At 43.5% G+C, this 21,480-nt stretch overlaps 1 protein-coding gene across 9 annotated transcripts in view; it reads right to left on the bottom strand.

Moving 5' to 3' along the window:
* Positions 1-21,480, bottom strand: part of LOC139245640 (zinc finger protein 462-like) — a 238,632-nt gene that overhangs the window by 63,554 nt on the left and 153,598 nt on the right. For 4 of the 9 annotated variants that reach the window (XM_070871221.1, XM_070871222.1, XM_070871223.1 and 1 more), the window contains 2 exons: positions 14,794-14,938; positions 11,246-11,342 (listed from right to left, as the gene is read on the bottom strand). In XM_070871221.1, the coding sequence (XP_070727322.1) occupies positions 14,822-14,938 (117 nt within the window). In that variant the 3' untranslated portion in view covers positions 11,246-11,342; positions 14,794-14,821. Of the gene's footprint in view, positions 1-11,245; positions 11,343-14,793; positions 14,939-19,663; positions 19,722-21,480 lie in introns of those variants that run through there. The other 5 variants (XM_070871219.1, XM_070871217.1, XM_070871218.1 and 2 more) reach the window with 3 other exon arrangements.

The raw sequence follows: 21,480 nt of genomic DNA on the forward strand, positions 1-21,480 counted from the left end.
ATCGAGGCATTGCTTAACCGGGACCCAATGTAGGTCAGCGAGCACAGGGGTGATGGGTGAGCGGGACTTGGTGTGAGTTAGGACCCGGGCTGCCGAGCTTTAGATGACCTCAAGCTTACGTAGGGTACATTGTGGGAGACCAGCCCAGGAGTGTGTTGGAGTCGTCAAGTCTAGAGGTAAGAAAGACATAGCTCAGGGTTTCAGCAGCAGGTGAGCTGAAGCAGGGGCGGAGACGGGCAATGTTACAGAGATGGAAATAGGTGGTTTTGGTTATGCTGTGGATATGTGGCCGGAAGCTCATTTCAGGGTTAAATATGACACCTAGATTGCGAACAGTCTAGTTCAGCCTCATACAGATGCTAGGGAGAGGGGTGGAGTCGGTGACTAGGGAACGCAGATTGTGGCGGGGACCAAAGAAAATGGCTTCGGTCTTCCCAATATTTAATTGGAGAAAATTTCTGCTCATCTCGTACTGGATGTCGGACAAGCTGTCTGACAATTTAGAGACCATGGAGGGATCGATAGAAATGTGTTGAGGTATAGAATCATAGAAAGTTACGGCACAGGAGGAGGCCATTTGACCCATTGTGTCTGCCGGCCGAAAAAGATCAATCCAGCCTAATCCCACTTTCCAGCTCTTGGTCTGTAGCCTTGCAGTTTACAGCACTTTAAGTGCATACCCAAGTACATTTTAAATGTGAAGAGTGTTTCTGCCTCTACCACCCTTTCAGGCAGTGAATTCCAGACCCTCACCACCCTCTGGGTGAAAAATGTTCTCCTCAGCTCTTCTCTAATCCTTCTAACAATTACTTTAAATCTATGCCCCTTGGTTATTGACCTCTCTGCTAGGGGAAATAGGTTCATCCTATCTATTCTATCTAGACCCCTCATAATTTTAGACACATCAATCAAGTCTCCCCTCAGCCTCCTCTGTACCAAAGAAAACAGCTTATCCAATCTTCTCTAATAGCTAAAATGCCACTGATTGAGGTGCCTTCAAGTAGAGCCGAGTGTCATAGTACATGTGGAAACTGATGCCGTGTTTTCGGATGATGTCGCCAACCGGCAACATAGAGATGAGAAATAGAAGGGGGCCAAGGATAAATCCTTGGGGGACACCATAGGTAACGATGCGGGAGTGGGAAGAGAAGCAATTGCAGGTGATTTTCTGGCTACGATTACATAGATAAGAATGGAACCAGGCAAGTGCAGTCCCACCCAGCTGGATGATGGTGAAGAGGCGTTGGAGGAGGATGGAGTAGTCAACTGTGTCAAAGGCTGCTGATAGGTCGAGAAGGACAAAGAGGAATAGTTTACCTTTGTCATAATCACAAAGGATTTGTAACTTTGATGAGAGCCGTTTCAATACTGTGGCAGGGGCGGAAACCAGATTGAAGGGAATCAAACATGAAGTTCCAGGAAAGGTGGGCATGGATTTTAGAGACCATAAATATAAGATTGTCACTAATAAATCCAATAGGGAACTCAGGAGAAACTTCTTTATCCAGAGAGTGGTTGGAATGTGGAACTCGTTCCACAAGCCATAGTTGAAAGCCGTGATTGAGTCTGCCTCCACCACCCTTCAGGCAGTGCACTCTAGATCTTAACTACTCGCTGCGTTAAAAAGCTTTTTCTTATGTAGCATTTGGTTCTTTTGCCAGTCACTTTAAATCTGTGTCCTTTGATTTTCGGCCTTTCTGCCATTGGGAACAGTTTCTCTTTATCTACTCTGTCCAGACTCCTCATGATTTTGAACACCTCTATCAAATCTCCTTTCACTCTTTTCTGGTCTAAGGAGAACAACCCCAGCTTCTCCAGATTATCCATGTAACTGAATTCCCTCATCCCTGGAATCATTCTCGTCAAATCTTTTCTGCACCCACTCGAAAGCCTTCACATGCATCCTAAAATGCGGTGCCCAGAATTAGGCCAAACCAGTGTTTTGTACAGATTCATCATAATTTCCACATTTTTGTACTTTATACCTCTTCATGAACCCCAGGATCTCGTAAGCATTTTTAACTGCTTTCTCAACCTGCCCTGCCACCTTCAACGATTTGAGTACCTATACCCCTAGGTCTCTCTGTTCAAGCACCCCTTTTAGGATTGTACTCTTTAGTTTATATTTCCTCCTCATTCTACCAAAATATATTACTTCACATTTTTGTGTTAAATTTAATCTGCCTGTTTATGTCCTCTTGAAATCTATCACTATCCTCCTCACTGTTCACTATGCTTTGAACTTTTGTGTCATCTACAAATTTTGAGATGATGCCCTGTACACCCACATCCAAGTCATTTATATCAAGAAAAGTAGTGCTCGTAGAACCGACCCCTGGGGAACAGCAATGTGTACCTTCCTCCAGTCTGAAAAACAACCGTTCACCACTACTCTCTCTTTCCTGTCACTTTGCCAATTTTGTATTCCTTCCTGCCACTGTTATTTTTATTCCATGGGCTTCAACTTTGCTGGCAAGCCTATTATGTGGCACTTTGTCCTTTTGGAAATCCGTGTGCACCACTCAACCGAATTGCCCTCATCAACCCCCTCTATTACCTCATCAAAAAACTTGATTAAATTGGTTAAACGTGATTTGGCATTAACAAATCCGTGCTGGCTTTCCTTAATTAATCCACGCTTGTCCAAGTGACTGTTAATTTTGTCTCTGATTATTGTTTTAAAAGCTTCCCCACTACCAAGGTTAAACTGACTCGCTTGTAATTGCTGGGTTTGTCTTGACATCTTTTTTGAACAAGGGTGTAACATTTGCAATTCTCCAGTCCTCCAGCACCACCCCCATTTCTAAGGAGGATTGGAAGATTATTCCAACACCTCCGCAATTTCTTCCTTCACGTCCCTCAGTGTCCGAGGATGCATCCCATCTGTTCCTGGTGACTTATCTACTTTAAGTACAGAGAGCCTTTCTAATACCATTTTATAAATTTTTATCCCATCCAGTATCTCCTCTACCTCCTCCTCCATTATGTCTATAGTAGCATCTTCTTCCTTGATGAAGACAGATACTCATTTTGCACCTCAGCCATACCTCTGCCCCCATGCAAAGGTCTCCTTTTTGGTCCCTAATTGACCCCACCCCCCATCTTACTGACCGTTTACTATTTATATGCCTACAGAAGACTTTTGGATGACCTTTTATGTTGGCTGCCATTCTATTCTCATACCCTCTCTTCACCCCCTTACTTTCTTTTTCACTTCTCTGAACTTTCGATATTTAGAATCTTTGAATCCAAGTCCTGGGGTGATGCTGGTGGCACTGATCGTATCAGCCATCTCTGTCCAGGTCTTTCACCTCAAGTGACTCTGAACACATCATAATTATAAAATCATTGAATTTTACAACACGGAAGGGTACTGACCGTTAGACCCATTGTATCTATGCTGACCAGAGCAAAATTTGGTAGATACTACTTGCAGCACAGAAACAGGTCATTCAGGCCAACAGGTCTTTAAAGAGGGAATAGTTCAGGTACATTCCCATTAGGGGGAAAGATAGAGCAACTAAAGTCAGAGTTCCCTGGATGATGAAAGAGATAGACAATAAGATGAAGTAGAAAAAGAGCACGTATGACAGTTGTCAGGTCGAGAATACATCTAAGAATCAGGCTAAATCCTTATATCTTTGAGAAGCTGGGGCTGTTTTCCTTAGGCCAGAAAATAGTGAAAGGAGATTTGATGGAGGTGTTCAAAATCATGAGGAGTCTGGACAGAGTAGATAGAGTAGCTTGGGAGGAGTGAAGTGTTTGATGCTACATCCTCAGAGATCGTCCTCCAAGATCCACTGTTCTTCTGCAGAAGCCTCTTACTATTAAGAAGGAAGAGAAAAGGGAGAAGAGTTACAGCTCAACTGTAATGAGATGGATCTCTGTGGAGGTCAAGGAGTGTTCCATATAAGATATGTCAAACAAGCAAAACAAACAGCAGTTCAAGAAGGCGGCTAACTACCACCTTCTCTGGGGCATCTAGGGATGGGACATAGATGTTGGCCTTGCAACAGTGCCCATTATCCAAGAATGAATCTAAAATACAACTCTATTACAAATCTATAGAATTGAAAACTTTATTGTATTGGTTTCAGAAGTAAATTAAAGTATTGGTGCAAATTAAGTACTGCAGGTCTGAAATTCTATGGCCATGGAAACACAAAAGGTGGGCAAGCAGGGATGGAATTTGGAGCGGAACTTAGTTACACCAAGTCCCTGCCCCTTTTTCCATCCATGAGAAATTGTTGCAATAGTGTAGGTCGCTTTATTATCATGCCATGCAAATGTGACATCATATGACACATTTCCACTATTGCTGTCTGAGCAACTCTGGGCACAAGGGATGCCTGAAACACTACTACTGTTCACTGCACACTTTAAATTGGATGCTTTGGCTAATGTGGATTGTTTTTCACCGATAGAAACTAGTCTACTCTGAACATAAATACATTGTAAGAAGGCCTGCATTGTAATACTGACGACAGAATGAAATCTTGTGGGTAGTCAGAGAAACAAATAAGCTCTCAGCATAATATGGTCGGGGTAGGGAAAGCACATGACTAATATCAATATGTCACCAGACACTTTAAAAAGATGTGGTAAATTTTCACATTCACCATGAGTTGTAATCTAGTTGAAGAGATTGAACGCACCCAATTTGATTTCACACTGCCCATACTATGAAGATGCTAATTTATTCCAGTATCTTTGTGGATTTCCTCATTTGGGATATGACCTATTTAGTCATATATGGAAGTTGAACGACATTGAAAGAATGAGGAACATGTTTCGTAGGCAGGTAATTTAATACTGCTTATTGAAGAGTCTTTAGTATTTGAATGGAAGCCTTCTTCACTAGCCACAGCCATGTTATTTGGCCTCATTCTATCCCTTTTGGATACATATGTTTGGACAACATTTTTGTTAACATTATTCTTGAATACAGCATGTGTGAGTTTCTTTTTTCTGCGAAATGAGTTCTTGAGTATAGGAAGGATTAAGGGATTTATGTGTTATATGGAATTTGTAGCAAAGGGTTTCAATGAGCAGCATTATCATATCGCTGATTTTAAATTGTCTCAATGATTGGGTCACATGAAGAATGTGATGTCCGGAATTTGCGGTGTGTAATAACGGCGAGCTAACTCCTCTCTCTCTCTCCCCCCCGCCGCCACCCCCCACCCCCACCCCACTTCACCCACCCCACCCCTCCCCTTCTCCCTTTCCCCACCCCACCCCTCCTCGCAACTCACCCACCGCACCCCTCCTCCCCCACCCCACCTCATCCACCCTACCCCTCCTCCCCCCTCTCCCACCTCACCCACCCCACACCTCCTCACCCACCCCACCCCTCCTCCTCCCCTCTCCCACCTCACCCATCCCACCTCCTCCTCCCCTCTCCCACCTCACCCCACCCCATCTCCTCCCTTCTCCCACCTCACCCCACCCCTTCTCCTCCCCTCTCCCACCTCACCTCCATCTCCTCCTCTTCCACCTCACCTCCATCTCCTCCTCTTCCACCTCACCTCCATCTCCTCCTCTTCCACCTCACCTCCATCTCCTCCTCCTCCTCCACCTCACCTCTCTCTCTCTCCTCCTCCACCTCACCTCTCTCTCCTCCTCCTCCACCTCACCTCTCTCTCCTCCTCCCCCACCTCACCTCTCTCTCCTCCTCCCCCACCGCACACACCTCCCCCACACTTAGCCCCCCCTCCCCCAACACTCATCCCTCCCTCCCCCCACCGTAAACAGATGTGGGGATTGCGGAATGTGCCTGTTCATTGACTGCACGCATCAATAGGGGGCCCGATATCGCGAATGGCTAGGGCTACGTTATGGCAGCCTGCACCTCTTAAAGGGGAGGTGCATTGTAGCTGCAAGAAGTGGTGGAAGTTTTTTTCGAAAGTCATTCTGGACTGTGATACTTTGAGGAATGGCTGAACATTCGAAAGAGCGAACACTAAGGTTTTCGGTCGATTCCCTGGATATCTTGGTGCCAGATATGGAAAGGAGATACAAACTATATCCGCAGGGTAGGGGGTGAGAGAGGGGAAGGAGACCCTCCAGACATGTTCAGGAGGCAGTGGGATCAAATAGCGATGGAGGTCAATGTCGGGAGTGTTGCTCCAAGAACATGGATACAGTGCAGGAAGAAGTTTAAAGGTCTGAATTGAGTTGTCAAGGTGAGTGAGTTCATCTTCAAATGCCGCATCCTACCAACTGCACAATTAGCCTCACCCACTGCTTAATTCTCTACACCCCCATCACCCAACTACAAGCAATCTCCATCAATCAGTATTCAACCCTTTAGTTCTTAACCTCACCCTCACACACTTAGCATTGTAGCAAGCCTTGTACCCACAACTCACAGACACTGGCAGCTATTCAACCATGACAGCCATAGCACCCAAACATATTGGAGGACACTCACTGACACACACCTTTTTTCTTGCAGGAAAGGATCTTCATGCACTGCATCTATGTTCTTGGAACAACACTCCTGACATTGAAGAACTGGGAGGATGTATCTGCATGTTTTAACCCACCTGGAGGAAACAGTGCTGGCCATCGTGGAAGAGGCATCACTGAGCGGGGCTGAAGCAATCTATTATGAGGATATCAGCATATCTAATCCTCCTTCCCCCTCATCTCAAAGTCTTCTGGCTTACAAGCTGCAGATGGTGTAAGCACATAGTTCTTACTTTGTCTTCTCCCCTCACCACAACACAACCTTTGTCCCTTTTTCATTTCAGATACCCAAGAACTGGAGCCTTCTCAGGCTGTGTAGAAAGAGATACACTCACATACGATTAATGAGACAGGTAAAGATCCTCTGGTCCTTCGAGCCTGCCCCACACAACTGTGATACCTTGTATATCACAATATATATACTTCATTCGATCTTACATTCGCAGCCATCAGCTCAGACACCGATACCGTGCGCCTTTTAGAGGCTAAGATTGAGGAGGGATCTGCATGTGGCGAGACGCTAGACACAATTATGCAGGAGCAAGGGCTGGGGCGGGTGGAGGGGAGGGGAGGGGAGGGGGGGAAAGTATAGCACAGGTGGGGGGCAAGGTCACACACTCGATCTGCTACAGAAGTTCAAGCCATCCACGACTCCGAGGGACTGCCTATGATGATGACAGAAGAAGTCAGATGAGGACATCAATCAGATGGTTGTACATAACCAAATGCTAAATGCACTGCCTGCGCTAAATGTCAAAAAGCATGGAGCAGTCCTGCATCAACCTGGCACAGGGCTTTGCACAGAGCTTGGAGCCTATCTTTTCAAACATGAAATAGGTGGTTATCTCCATCAGCACACCTTTGCAACCAACGATGCCACAGCTTCCATTGTGGCACATATAGCTTGCATCAAAGGTCGGAGTGCTCCAATGGAAGCTCAGACTACTGCTCTACAAACTCAGACTGCTGGCATCATGGCTCTGGATACCACTGTTCAAAGGGGCTTCCAGGGCACCACAGCAGTCCATCAATCAGTAGCATTGCTGAGGCGCCGCCCGGGAGAGTGGCAGTGGCTCCATGGAGCAGGAACCTGCTGCCCTCTCTCAGGATGACAGTATTTCTGCTCTCACCCCTGCCACTCCACCAGTGCCCTTGATGTAGCCTGTCAGCAAGTAAGCTCAGACTGCTGCAGCCCTGGGTGAGATGATGCAGTTCGAAGCTGAGTCTTCTCGGCCCAGAGCTGCTTGAGGTCGCCCTCCAAGGCCATCTGCAGTCTCTTCAATTGGAGGTCAGCAGCCTTCCACCACCCATGTTGCAGCCACTGGGGAAGCAGCTTGTAGGAGCACTAGGAGAGGCAGAGACAGGCACAAAGAGAATGCACAAGGGTGATTAGTTTATTTTTGTATGTATTGTGTCATGTATAAATTTATAAAACTGAATTGGAATGTGCATTTTTTGGTGGTTTTGCTTTGTGTGGTGTTGGAAAGAGAACAATTTGATGGTCAGTGATAGAGGAAAGGATAGGGCGAATAGGCTGGCTGAGATTACTGGTATCGCTCATTAATTAATTGATCGCGTAGAGCCCAGACAGAAAGGGGCGGTCTATGTTATATTCTTCCTTCCTCTTCCTGTTCCTCCACTTTCTGTTGCACTTCCTCCTCCTCTTCAGCTTCTAGTCTGATAGGTGGTGCGAAAGGCTGTTCTCATAATGGTGAGGTTGTGCAGCGTACTATCACAAATCTTGATACCGCTCAGGTGAGTACTGCAGGGCTTCTCCAGAGCCATCCAGGCAGCGGAAGCATTGCTTGAAGATGCCGATTGTGTGCTCCATAATGTTCCTTGTGGTTGCGTGTCTTTTATTGTAGGCCTGCTGTGCAGGTGGCATAGCGGACTGCTGCAGAATGAAGGAATTGTGACTACTGCCAGGATTTCAGGCATTACCTGAATGGTCACACACTAGCTGCACATTGAGGGACTGGAATCCCTTTCGGTTCATGTCAATGGCCAAGTTGACATTAAGCGCATGCAAGGCAATGTGCATCCAGTCAATGGCACCCTGCGCCATGGGGAACCTTGCAAGCTGAGCAAACCCTCGTGTTCGTCTCTGGCCAGAGGGAATGAGATGAAGCTGTCTTTCTGTGTATAGAGAGCCTCAGTCACCTCCATTATGCAGCTGTGCACTGCAAACTGCGGGATGTTACTTCTATCTCCAGCAGCAGCTTGAAAGGAGCCAGACACATAAAAGTGAAGAGCCGCAGTTACCTTGACAACGTAGTCCTTGCCCTACTTTGAAGGCTGCAGAAGTTGACAATTTTTTACCCTGTGCCTTCAGATAATGCGCTCCTTGTGTGTTACATGAGTGAAATTTTTAAATGTCATCATGAAGTAGTGAGTAGATTAGGAAAAAAAAGGTGGTTAAGGATAGATCCTCAGGTGACTCCAGAGGAGACTAAGCATAGGTTATATGGCTTAGAGTGACATTAGAGAGTGCCTTTACTCACTAACATTGAGGAAAGCTAAATTTTGTACAATATTGTATGTAAATTGAGAACATAAATAGTGCGGGAGACCGAGATAGTGGACCTGGAAGGAGTCAGCAGCAGAGGCGACAGCAGAAGATAAAGAGCGGAGGAGGCCGAGACAAAGGACTGAGAAGGAGTTAGCAGCACCGGAAGCAGCAATACAAATACGGAAAATTCCAAAAGCACAGCAAAATCAAGGAGTGACATCACAGATCAGCAGTTAGGTGACTAGTGCATGAGTAGTAGCACATCTCTCTAACTTAATTAGACAAACTAATTAATATAACTATAAATAATCATTCGAATACTTTAACTAAGAGAGCGAGACAAGCGGCTGGAGATAAAGGTAAGCCCGACTTTTAAGATTCTTGGGGGGAACCAGGGCGCGGTAACAACCGGGAGGCGAGACATTTGCGCTCGGCACGGAAGTCCCGCCCTGCTCACTAAACCCGGGTTACCGCCCCCAAAAGGAAGTGGAGCGCAAAATAACAGACTCCACTTCCTTTCTGGAGCGATAGTGGGGCGGATGGGTCGTGAGCGGGGCACAGCGCTACGCACTGCAGGAGGTCCTACCTGGACCACCAATGAGTGGGGGTGCCATGCCGATTGCGGCACGGACCCCGTATTCAAAGCACCAACTGATCAGCGCTCGGCAAAACTGGCAGAATTTTTTTTTAAATGGCTCACACCTCCCCTTTAAGTTAACGCGAGTGGCTGGCCATCCTGTACACAACCCCTGATGCGGTCGCTGGCATCGCCTAGCGCAGCTTCAGGGATCGATAGCTAATTTAAGGTCCGGGATGTTACGCACTGATGTTGTCGTCATCGCAGGTGCAGTGGAGTGGGACGCTATGAGGTACTCCCGCGGAATTTAGCGGGTGTCGTTAGCGGTGCCGCGCCCGGGCGAAAAGTAGTTTGCGCCCCTGGGGCGCTAACGGGAGGCGCAAACGAATTTCTAGGCCTTAGTCTTAAGTTTATTTCTGCAAGTTAGTTAACTTCGAATAAATAGAGGCATGGCAGGGTACCTCAGTCCTGTGGAATGCACATCCTGTGCCATGTGGGAACTCCAGGACGCTTAACCACGTGTGCAGGAAGTGTCGTCTGCTGGAGAGCAGTAGTTGGCATCACTGCAGTGCATCCTGAGTGAGGCTGAGAGCTACGTGAATAGCATGTTTCAGGAGATGGTAACCCCACAGCGCAAGAATGTGCAGGCAGAGAGGGAATGGATGACCGGCGGACAGAAAAGGGGGACTAGGCAGGAGTCCCCCTCATGCATCCCACTCTCTAACCAATAGTGAGGGCGATGGTTCCTCTGCACAGTACAGCCAGAGCCAAGTCCATAGCACCACCGGTAGCTCAGCTGTACGGCGGGTGATGGGTGAGGATGAAGATCGGGAAAGCAACAGTGATAGGGGATTCGATAGTTAGGGGAACAGACAGGCATTTCTGCAGCTGCAGATGAGAGGCAACATAAACTGAAGGGTACAAGCCTAAAGGGGGTGCATGAACAGAGAAACCGAGGGGTATAGGTGCACAAATCATTGAAGGTGGCAGGGCAGGCTAAGAAAGCAGATAAAAAAGCATATGGGATCCTGGGTTTCATAAATAGAGGCATAGAATACAAAAGCAAGGAGGTCATGAAGAACCTTTATAAAACACTAGTCCAGCCTCAACTGGAGTATTGTGTTTAATTCTGGGCACAGCACTTTAGACAGGATGTGAAGGCCTTAGAGAGGGTGCAGAAAAGATTTACGAGAATGCTTCCAGGGATGAGGAACTTCAGTTACGTGGATAGACTAGAGAAGCTGGGGTTGTTCTCCTTAGAGCAGAGACGGTTGAGAGGAGATTTGATAGAGGTGTTCAAAATCATGATGGGTCTAGAGAGAGTAGAGGGAAACTGTTCCCATTGGCAGAAAGGTCGAGAACCAAAGGACACAGATTTAAGGAGATTGGCAAAAGAACCAAAAGCGACATGAGGAAAAAAATGTTTACATAGCGAGTGTTCAAGTTCTGGAATGCACTGCCTGAAAGGGTGCTGAAGGCAGATTCAATCGTCGTTCTCAAAAGGGAATTGGATAAGTACCTGAAGGAAAAGAATTGCAGGGCTACAGGGAAAGGACAGGGGAATGGAACTAGCTGAAGTGCTCTTGCAGTGAGCCGGCATGGGCTCAATGGGCCGAATGGCCTCCCACTTTGCTGTAACCATTCTATGATCCTACATGTACATTGATAAACTTTCAGAGGAATCTTACCTTTTTAATGTCCAATTGATGCAGTCGTGCAACATACAGAGGAAGATGGGTTGGATAAGACTCTTTCAATTCTTCATAGAATGCATTCATGTCCAACCTGCAGAAAAAGAAAATGCTTCTGATATGGATTTACTGAAGACAAATTTCGAAGATTATTCCATGCAATCTTATTGCAGTAACAAGACTACATAAATTAATAGACTTCTAGAAACTATCAGTGCAGTTCATTGAAGAATTACAATCTTCACACAATAGCTTCGTTAGACATGCACTGGAAGTGGCACTGAGTAGATATAGAATGATTCTCTACAAGGAAGGAAAACAGATTGTGACATCAAGTTATTCACAGACATTTCCTCATGATCAAGGAATTGATGGAGACTATGATACACCTGAGGGGGAAGGGCTGTCATGGAGTTAACATGCATGATTTAAAGGAGGAAAAAGTCCTTTGTGCTTGTTGCCTCAACATTGAAAATAGACCTGAATTCTCTACTTTGTTTAAGCAGTCATAATTGTATTGTGCAGTTCTGATTATTAATATAATAAAACACAAATTAAAAGCAACTGAACTCAAGACAAATACTCTTAATGGAACAGTTTTAAAAGATGTCTCATGGCACTTGAAACTATGGACACTGATGATATTTGACTAGTGTGAGCAAGTCATTTGAGAATCAGATGCATCTCTTTTGGGTTGGAAGCAGTAGTGTTAAATCTAGCCACGTTAAACAATTCAATGGATGGTTAACATTACAACCAGGGAATATGAAGAGGGCATCCCACCACATTATATCGGTCTTGACATGTACAAACATGCACAACTAGGCCATGAATGTGCCTCCTGCAAATCATGAGTTGACAACATACACAACTACTGTATATAAATAAGAAAACCAGTGTGCTATTTTCTTCTGCAAAAAATGTGTTTATACATTAACTATTATAGGTTTTACCCATTTTACGGTTGTACTTTGTAATCTATTTATTTCTAATAATTGGCCTCTTGTATTAAAATTATATCCATCTATTTAAACCTTTTTTTTCAATTTTAGCATCATCATTTTTCTGCCAGTAGATGTTAACCTTTTGGCAGGTATTATAAAATACTGAGTGTAAAATATGTTGACATTTTTCTTCATCTTGACTGTTATATCCAATATTAGTTACCAGGAAAATCAAACAGGAGAACCTCAAAGGATTTCTAGTTTCAGACTCCGAGATCTAATCATGTAAACACGTGAGTTACAGGGTCAGCAGTTCCATTGGAAATGTTTATTTCACAAGGAGTGCAGGCAAGCTGGCTATAAAAGTGTTTTATAAGAGAACATTAAACTGGATGTACTGTTTCCTGAATGAGTGCCACATTATCTACCTTTTAAAGCCATTAACATAAATATAAAAAAATATAACAGGACTCTCCACAGCAATTTAGCAAAATTCAGTCAATGAGGACAGTCCTTTACATTTTTCCTAACGTCCCATGGGTTTCCCCATCTTGCTTTACCATCAGATATCATAGGTCTAAATATGAAGATAATTAATTGGAACCAGCATAAAAACATAGAAAATAGGTGCAGGTAGACCATTCGGCCCTTCGAACCTGCACCACCATTCAATATGATCATGCAACTTCAGTACCCGGTTCCTGCTTTCTCTCCATACCCCTTCATCCCTTTAGCCACATCTAACTCCCTTTTGAATATATCTAACAAACTTGCCTCAACAACTTTCTATGGGAGAGAATTTCACAGATTCACAATTCTCTGAGTGAAGAAGTTTCTCCTCATCTCGGTCTGAAATGGCTTACCCCTTATCCTTAGACTGTGACCCCTGGTTCTGAACTTCCCCAACATCGGGAACACTCTTCCTGCATCTAACCTGTCCAATCCCTTCAGAATTTTATATGTTTCTATGAGATCCCCTCTCATTCTTCTAAATTCCAGTGAATATAAGTCGAGTCGATCCAGCCTTTCTTCATATGTCAGTCCTGCCATCCCGGGAATCAGTCTGGTGAACTTTCGCTGTACTCCCTCAATAGCAAGAACGTCCTTCCGCAGATTAGGAGACTGAAACTGTACACAATATTCAAGGTGTGGCCTCACCAAGCCCTGTACAACTGCAGTAAGGCCTCCCTGCTCTGAAACTCAAATCCTCTCGCGATGAAGGCCAACATGCCATTTGCCTTCTTCACCACCTGATGTACCTGCATGCCAACCTTCAATGATTGATGTACCATGACACCCAGGGGTCTTGTTGCACCTCCCCTTTTCCTAATTTGTCAGCATTCAGATAATATTCTGCCTTCCTGTTTGTGGATAACCTCACATTTATCTACATTATACTGCATCTGCCATTCATTTGCCCACTCATCTAACCTTTCCAAGTCACCCTGCAGTCTCTTAGCATCCTCCTCACAGCTCACACTGCCACCCAGCATAGTGTCATCTGCAAACTTGGAGATATTACATTCAATTCCTTCATCTAAATCATTAATGTATATTGTAAATAGCTGGGGTCCCAGCACTGAACCTTACGGTACCCCACTCGTCACTGCCTGCCATTCTGAAAAGGTCCCGTTTATTCCAACAGCATAAAAAAGATAAGCAAGCCAAGGAAATATACAAGCATTTGGATAAACACATAGTATATATGATGTTCCAGTGAAAGAAAGAAAATTGATGAGCAATGAAAACAAGCATTGGCTGATATCTCCCATAACTTTAAAAGCAGATTACTAGTTACTAGATTGGCAGATCTTCCTGCAGGGAAAGACACTTTACAAAATGAAATGCCTTTCAGAATATACTGGTGCAGGGTTGGGCAACACGATAGTTGGGCAGGATTTCAACTGTGCCTTCATGTGGAGACACAGAATAAAGCCCAGACATTTTCTCCACAAATAGGAAGAGTAAATCGGAGGGAAAAATCAAAACTAGGCCACTTATGTGCATCTACTGCTAGAATCCCACTGGCAAAGGCCCGAGAGAGGGTTGACAACTTTCCTACTACTCATCCAATTGAAGATGGTGTGAGGCACAGAAACCCAGGGAGGCAGAGAGAGGTGAGAAAAGGAGAAATATATTCATGGGTCCATATTAAATATGTAGATGAGCTGTTCAATAAAAAGGTTAAAAATAATAAAATGTTTTTAAAAGATGTATGGAAATTAGGAAAGGAACAAATTTAGAAATATATGTGAAAGTAAAATCAACTAAGGTCCAGGATATAAAGAATAAATTGGAAAATCAAATTACAACGGACATTAGGGAAACAGATATATTTTGGAACAATATTCATAAATCATACAAATTGTTAAAAACATGCATTTCATAATTTCAAAACACCTGAAATGATTTAAGAGACTAATATTATTTCTTCAAAACAGCTTTCACCATGAAAAATGACTTATTTTAATGGCTTGAATTTTAAATGGAGTATAAATGTTAAGAATAGTGAATGCTCTCTTGGCATTAAAATTTATGGAGGTTTAATCTCTCAGTCGGCTTCACTGGCCTACCCACATCTTGGAATGAACAAATACATACTTGGCCATTCACTGTATCTTCAGGTCTCTTACAGCATCAGCAAATTCATCTTCACATCCTTCTCTTTATCCACATCTTTCTCTTTGTTTCCATTCTTTTGCTTATTTGGAGATGGTATAAGATGATATTGCACAGATACCATATCCTGTTATAAAACAAGAGAGAAAAAAAATAACAAAAATCTGGATTATATTATTCCATTGATGTGAAGAAACAGAAAGGAATGTTCATCCTCAGTATTCACACTTCTTATGGCTTAATAACATTTACAAGCCTAGCACTGTATTTTTAAAACCGGATTTAAAAAAAAAATTTCAATATTTTTATTTAATCCAATCACACAGCTTGCAGTAATTTAAATGTGATGCCTGAGTGTTTTTGCTTCCAAAGTTATGAAGTGGATACTACTTTTTAAAATGAAACCAAAGTCATTAAATAAGATACTATAAAGAAAAAAACTAGAAGCTAAAAGACAGGATTAGAGAAAGAAAAATCCTAATTGAAGGAGCCATATCCTTCCCTGTTTGCCTTTTAGTTTACTCCAATTTAGTTTATGGAATCTCTTTGCCCGATTATGCCTCAAATTTAAAATTCTCATCATTGTGTTTAAATCTCTCTGTGACCTTGCTCTTTCTTATTTCCTTCAGCTCTACAACACTCCCAAAACTCTCCTTTCCTGAGATTCCGGACTTATGCATTCTTCTGACTGCGGCTTTTGGTGCATTCTCCTCCCTTCGCCCCACCACAGGTGGTTGTTTGTTCATCAACTTAAGTCCCACTCTCTGGAATTCCCTTCTTAAACCTCTCCATCTCCCCTCTCTTTCCTTGAGCCTATCCCTAAAACTTACCCCATTTGACCATGCTTTTGGACATCTCTCCTAACACCTACTTCTCTGGCTCGGGATCTGTGAAGCTCTGTGGGATGTTTTTCCACGTTAAAGACACTATATAACTGCAACTTATTGTCCTTGATTAGGTTTGCATGGTTGGGGCTCCAATTATTATCTCCACTGCCCTTCTCCACCACCTGTCTTTGCTTCTCGCTCTTTTCTCTATTTTCCCTCTCTGCTGTGCCTTCCAAACCATGGCATTGCACACGGAGAGTCAGTACCAAAAGGTAGTTTTAAGGTCAAATTAGTTTATAGTCAATAATTGGAGATGGGGGGATTGAGTAGAGGAGCTGGAAGAGGAATGGAGGAAAGAGGGAGGGGAGGAGACGAGGAAGCAGGAGGAAGAACATTTACATTACAACAGTGACTTTGTGTCAAAATTACTTCATTAGCTGTGAAGCACTTTGGGATGTCCCAACATGAAAGGCAGTACTTAAATTTCTTTTAGTATGAATTTGTAAAGGTTAGGTCATACCTGACGAACCTGATTTAATTTCTTTGAAGAGGTGACTAAAGTGGTGGATGGGTGAATGTCTATGGCACTATTCCAAAGAACTGCAGGGGAATTACCCCCGATGTCCTGGCCCAATATTTATCCCCCAATCAACATCACTAAAACAGATTATCTGATCATTATCACATTGCTGTTTGTGGGAGCTTGCTGTGCGCAAGTTGGCTGCCGCACTTCCTACATTACAACAGTGACTACACTTCAAATAGTACTTCACTGACTGTAAAGCACTTTGAAAGGTCTGGTGGTTGTGAAAGGCACTATATAAATACAAGTCTTTCATTTTTTATTTTTACATTAGATTAGCTGACATATCAGCCATGATCTCATTGAATCATTATCAGTGTGGCGGGGTGTGGGGGGGGCGGTGTTGAATGTGTGTTAGGAACTCTCTTCAGTGGAGGAGAAGCTCAAAAATCTGCTCAGCATGGAGGGTGATAATCAATGTTCTCGTTAAGCTGCATTGGAAGTTCTGTGCAGGCCAGTTGCAGGCTTCAAAATGGGAAAAAACGCACAATCGCTGTATTTTGAATGGGCCGCGCACCCAAAAAAAATTAAAGTGAACATTGGTGGTAATGGGTTATTTTAGGAGGAGCAAATTAACTTCCAGCAGGAGAGGGCTTCTCATCAAGATTGGGGGTGGAGGGTGGGCAGGGGAAAAGAGATCGGCCATTAAATCATTGAAATAGGGTGAGTTTTGCAGTCGGAATGTAATAATTCATTCATTCATTCATTCTGTGAAGACCAATCAGCGAAGAAGTGAAATTACAGAAATAAATCCATGCTATTATGTGATTCTCATTGGGGCCTTTTAAATGTGGGGCTAGTATTGACAGCTATGTGCTTCCGTTTTCCACATTGGTGCCACTATATTTCAAATTGTGAGAGAAAAATGGCGACCAACTATCCTGTCTAAACAAATTTATAAATAGTAACTGACCATATTAAACAGCTTGTCAAGTGCTTTGATAAGCAGGCTGGTATGGTTAGCTATCACACTTCCACTTTCAACTAATGCTCATAATATGTGCCAGTTCTTAATACCTTGAGAGGGTAGAGACATCACTTCAATCTATCAAGTGACATTATGGGGGTATCTTAGTTAATGGGTCACATAGTGTGACACTCACAATACTACTACCATTTTGAACATATAACAAATAATCTTTACGATCTCGATAGGTCTTCGATTTATCAGATTTTAATTACATAGTTAGTTATTGTGCCCATGTGGTTACTGTTCCTCAGCAGTAATCCTATTTTGTTACCCATAGCACTTCTACATAATTCCTACTAGGTTTTATATCAGTGCAACTCTTGTGCAAAATGTTAAAAAATAAAGTTTAAAAATGAAGAGGCAGCGAAGACCAGTAGAAAGAGCACTAATTGTAATTGTGTTATAAATGATGTCCCAAATTCTGTTCAATTAAATAAATACTCTTGTTCAGGCAGTTGATTTTGGTCACTATTGGCCATGACGCAGTCATATATCATTTACATAACTGTAGCCAAGTTGCACTTTATACTTGAACTTTAGAGTGATCAAATAATAATGCATGAGCACAGCATGAAACGTAGAATGATTTAGGAAACATGGGCTAGATTTTGGGTCTTCTGCCACCCCTGTTAACGCCCCAGAGGGGTGGCAGTAAGCATTTCCAGGCGGGCGGCCAGCTTACAGCACCCTGCCAGGACATTCCGCGCCAGTTTGGAGGGGGCGTGGAGCATTACCGCCCGGAAGTGGCGAGCTGGTGTGCAACGCCTCTGGTTGCGGCACCAGCTCGATTTTTTTGCTACCGTACGACTCGTGGCGCTCCATGGCGCGTTCTGCTCGGAACGCCTGTGGCGGCTGCAGTCAGGTAAGTAACATCAATTTCAAGTAAGTGAAATTGTTTTTTTTTGCGATTTATATTGTGATAGCTTGGAGTATGTATTAAGAATGTATTTTGTGGTTTTTTTCCAGGCCCCGCCCCCCAGCCATCTCTTCGTGCGCTCTGAGGCTGACTGTTTAGCTTGGGATTTTCACTTGTTCAGCCGGCCTAGTGCCCTAAAAGAGGTGTGCAACGCCTCCCTTAGCGCTCTGCTCCAAACTCCGGGCCCAGCTGATGAATTTTGCTGACTGAGGTGCAAACTTTACTGCCCTGCCGCCATTACCGCTCCGAAAATCCAGCCCCATGTATATTAAACTTAAGTAGCCACTGCATTTTTGAAAGCTGTTGGGACAAATCTGCAAATTAGTATCCAACACCAAAAATACACGATGTTAGAAAATAAAGTGGCAAATCCTAGAAATTACATCTATTCAGATTAACAGAAATAAATCTAACACAGGAATAGATTTCCACATAAATCTAGCATAGAAAATCTAAAACCTTACAAAATATTGAACAAAATACACAATATAAATGTTTACATTTATCTGGATCCATGTGCACTAAAGTTACTGCGTAGTATCTGTACAGCACTCTACAAAACTGTATTTCCGCTGTGGATTTTTCTCAATTTTGCAAAAATTCTGCTTGAGGATGATCACTGTCCTGTCCTTTCAGCCTCATCCTATTATCTTTTTCGTCCCTTTTCTCTCCCCCACCACGCCCCCCCGCCTTCCTCCTCCCCCTTTCTCTCTCCCCTCCCCCATCTCCCTTTGAAAAGTTCAGATTACGTGTTTTGGCTCAGTTTTAAACATCCTGGTCATATCGCTTCTCCTCTAAAGTAGTAGTTTTGCTTTGGACTTTTTCTTGCTCTCAGATCAGCCTCTATAACACAAGTCTCTATCTGTTGTTCACTGAACCTCTTTGGGCTGGAGAATATATGGAATAAAACCAGTACTTGGAACAATAAGTACTGATTTTATTTCACTCAACATTAAAGTTAACAGTGTTACATTCAACTCGTTTGCATAGAATCACAAAACTGAAATATACACACTAGCTCCATGACTTGCAAGTGAAAATTCATTTTGGGGACTGAGATTTGTTGGTTGGTTATGAAGCTGAAGGGTTCCCAAAAATTCCCATGAGTCCCTCTCCCTGAAAATTAAAGAAAAGCTCCTCTTGGACTGTTAAAAATGAGCTTTGGATTTGAGTTAAGATCTAAGTTTTAAAAGGAAAAAGGCAAAAGGGGGTCAACCTCATAGAACCACCCCCACCCCCACCCCCACCCCCTCACCAGTGTTTGGATTTTTTGAAAAGAGAATTCAAAATGGACCTAAATTACAGAAGCCTGAGATCCCCTAAACATCTTTGGGAAGGAGCATATCAATTTTAAGATTCTACAACATTTTGGCTGCGAAAAAGAGTTACCGAATACAGGAGGTGGGGCTAACCTCTGTGAAGCAAATTCATGTATTAAGGATCCCAGACTGTCTGGGGGAACTATGCAGCACCAATTCAGCCCTGAAGAGATAATTAAATTACCAGCCATTATCTAAACTACAGAACTCATCCAAAATATGCAAGAAGCCAATTACCCAATCAACCACGATGGAAATCATGGGTCCAACTCGATGGCCAGGAAACTGGGCAATCCTAAAACAATGCAAAACCAATGATAGCACATTATCACACCCTAATCGAGTTACAGCTGACTAGCCCACCAAAAACACTGACAAAGGAGACATTTGAAAATCAATGGATAGAACAGTTTAAACAAAGCCCAAGAACTGATTTGGCGTGAAGATAGGGAAGCCTGTTTTAGTATAATTGAAGGCCTGTTCTGGCAGTTAGGGGTGCTTCTAGAGACACCACTAAGGTAGCAGTCTCGTTGCATAAGTTTAACACCAGCCTCGAAAAGTGGGACCCCAAAACATCGGCGAAAGGAATCTCTAAAACCCAGAAGGACAGCACCACGACAGCAAATAGGCTTTCAAAACGACTTTCGGAAAGTTTCGGACTATCGCGACCAATCAAACGGTCAACCGGAACCAACCCAACAAAACCGAAGAAAAACCGAAGATTTTTCCACTCTACAAGCTGGTCCTACGCTAGCAAGGGGTAAAACATTACCTAACAGAACTTTTAAGACCACCCTGACCAAGGAAAAGTGAATACTCACCCCACAGGTCCAATACGCACCTCACCGCATCAGCAGGCTCAGCCCAACTGAAGAAGTAACGCAAGTTGAAGTCTCCAACGAGGTCTAGGGTAAAGACTACAGAACCCGGACAACTAAGGCGAACCCCAGAGTTTGGAACAGGACCAGGACAACTAAGGCGAACCCCGGAGTTGGAACTGTCAAAAGGGAATTGGTGAGCATGGTCCCTGAAAGCTCAGAGTTCGAACATAGCTAGATAGTGGGTCTGGGAGGTTGGGTTTTTCTTACTGTTCCTACCTCTGTTGATGTTCTTTGTGTGTTTTCCCCTTCCAAGTTTAGTGCATAAGTATTTTGGGAGGCGGGAGGACTGTGTTCTTTTAATATGCTATATGTGTTATGTGTTCTTCCCAAATATCGAACATTAGAGTTGTCATTTCTCCCTATTTGTACCTGATTACTGTGATTATTAAAAACGTGCCCTTTTACTCTGTTTGAACACAATAAAACCAGTTTTGCATCCTACCCAACTGACTCTGCCTCAGTTTCTCACAACCCCCAAATCAGTCCTCAGTCTAGAATCCAGGGTGTGGGGTGCCTCGAAAACACCAAGGAGTCAGAGAAACCTGACCAAAACACTACCCCCTACAAAGCTGGGACAAAGAAAGGATAGAGGCAACTCACATTCCTTAATGGAGAACATTAAAATGATTCATCTTTATAATAGTGCTAACAAACTGAAACCTACGATAAATAGAATAAGTCAAATTATGTAATAAGATGCTTTCCTCATGAGCACAATACAGAATTTGGCTAAAGTATAGATACATTGCTTTTACTTGATCAAAAAATGAATTGCTACTATTATATGCGAAGAAGAAATGAGTGCCAATTCGCAGCATGTCCATTGCTCCTGCCAGCAAGATTGGTAAGCACTGCATAGTTAGTCTGTGTCAGCTGTCAACTTCATCATCACCTGACCACAACTCCAGCTACTGGACATGCCACAGACTCCAGATGGGATTTTTACCTTTTTTTATATATGAGATGTTATATTTTAATTGAACAGAGTACCACAGTCAACCAGCTGTAGAGGTGAGTGCCAAGGTAATATATGCTCGCCACCAATGATTTTGTTGACATCTCCACGGAGGCAAGTAGTTTGTTTCCGCCAGCCAATATAGTTGAATGGTATTATGGCACTGTAGGTACAGTGAATTGAGTAGCAGCACTTGTAAAAAAAAGACTGTTGCCTCA

The sequence above is a fragment of the Pristiophorus japonicus genome, unplaced genomic scaffold (genome assembly GCF_044704955.1).
Source record: "Pristiophorus japonicus isolate sPriJap1 unplaced genomic scaffold, sPriJap1.hap1 HAP1_SCAFFOLD_226, whole genome shotgun sequence".
Lineage (NCBI taxonomy): Eukaryota > Metazoa > Chordata > Chondrichthyes > Pristiophoridae > Pristiophorus > Pristiophorus japonicus.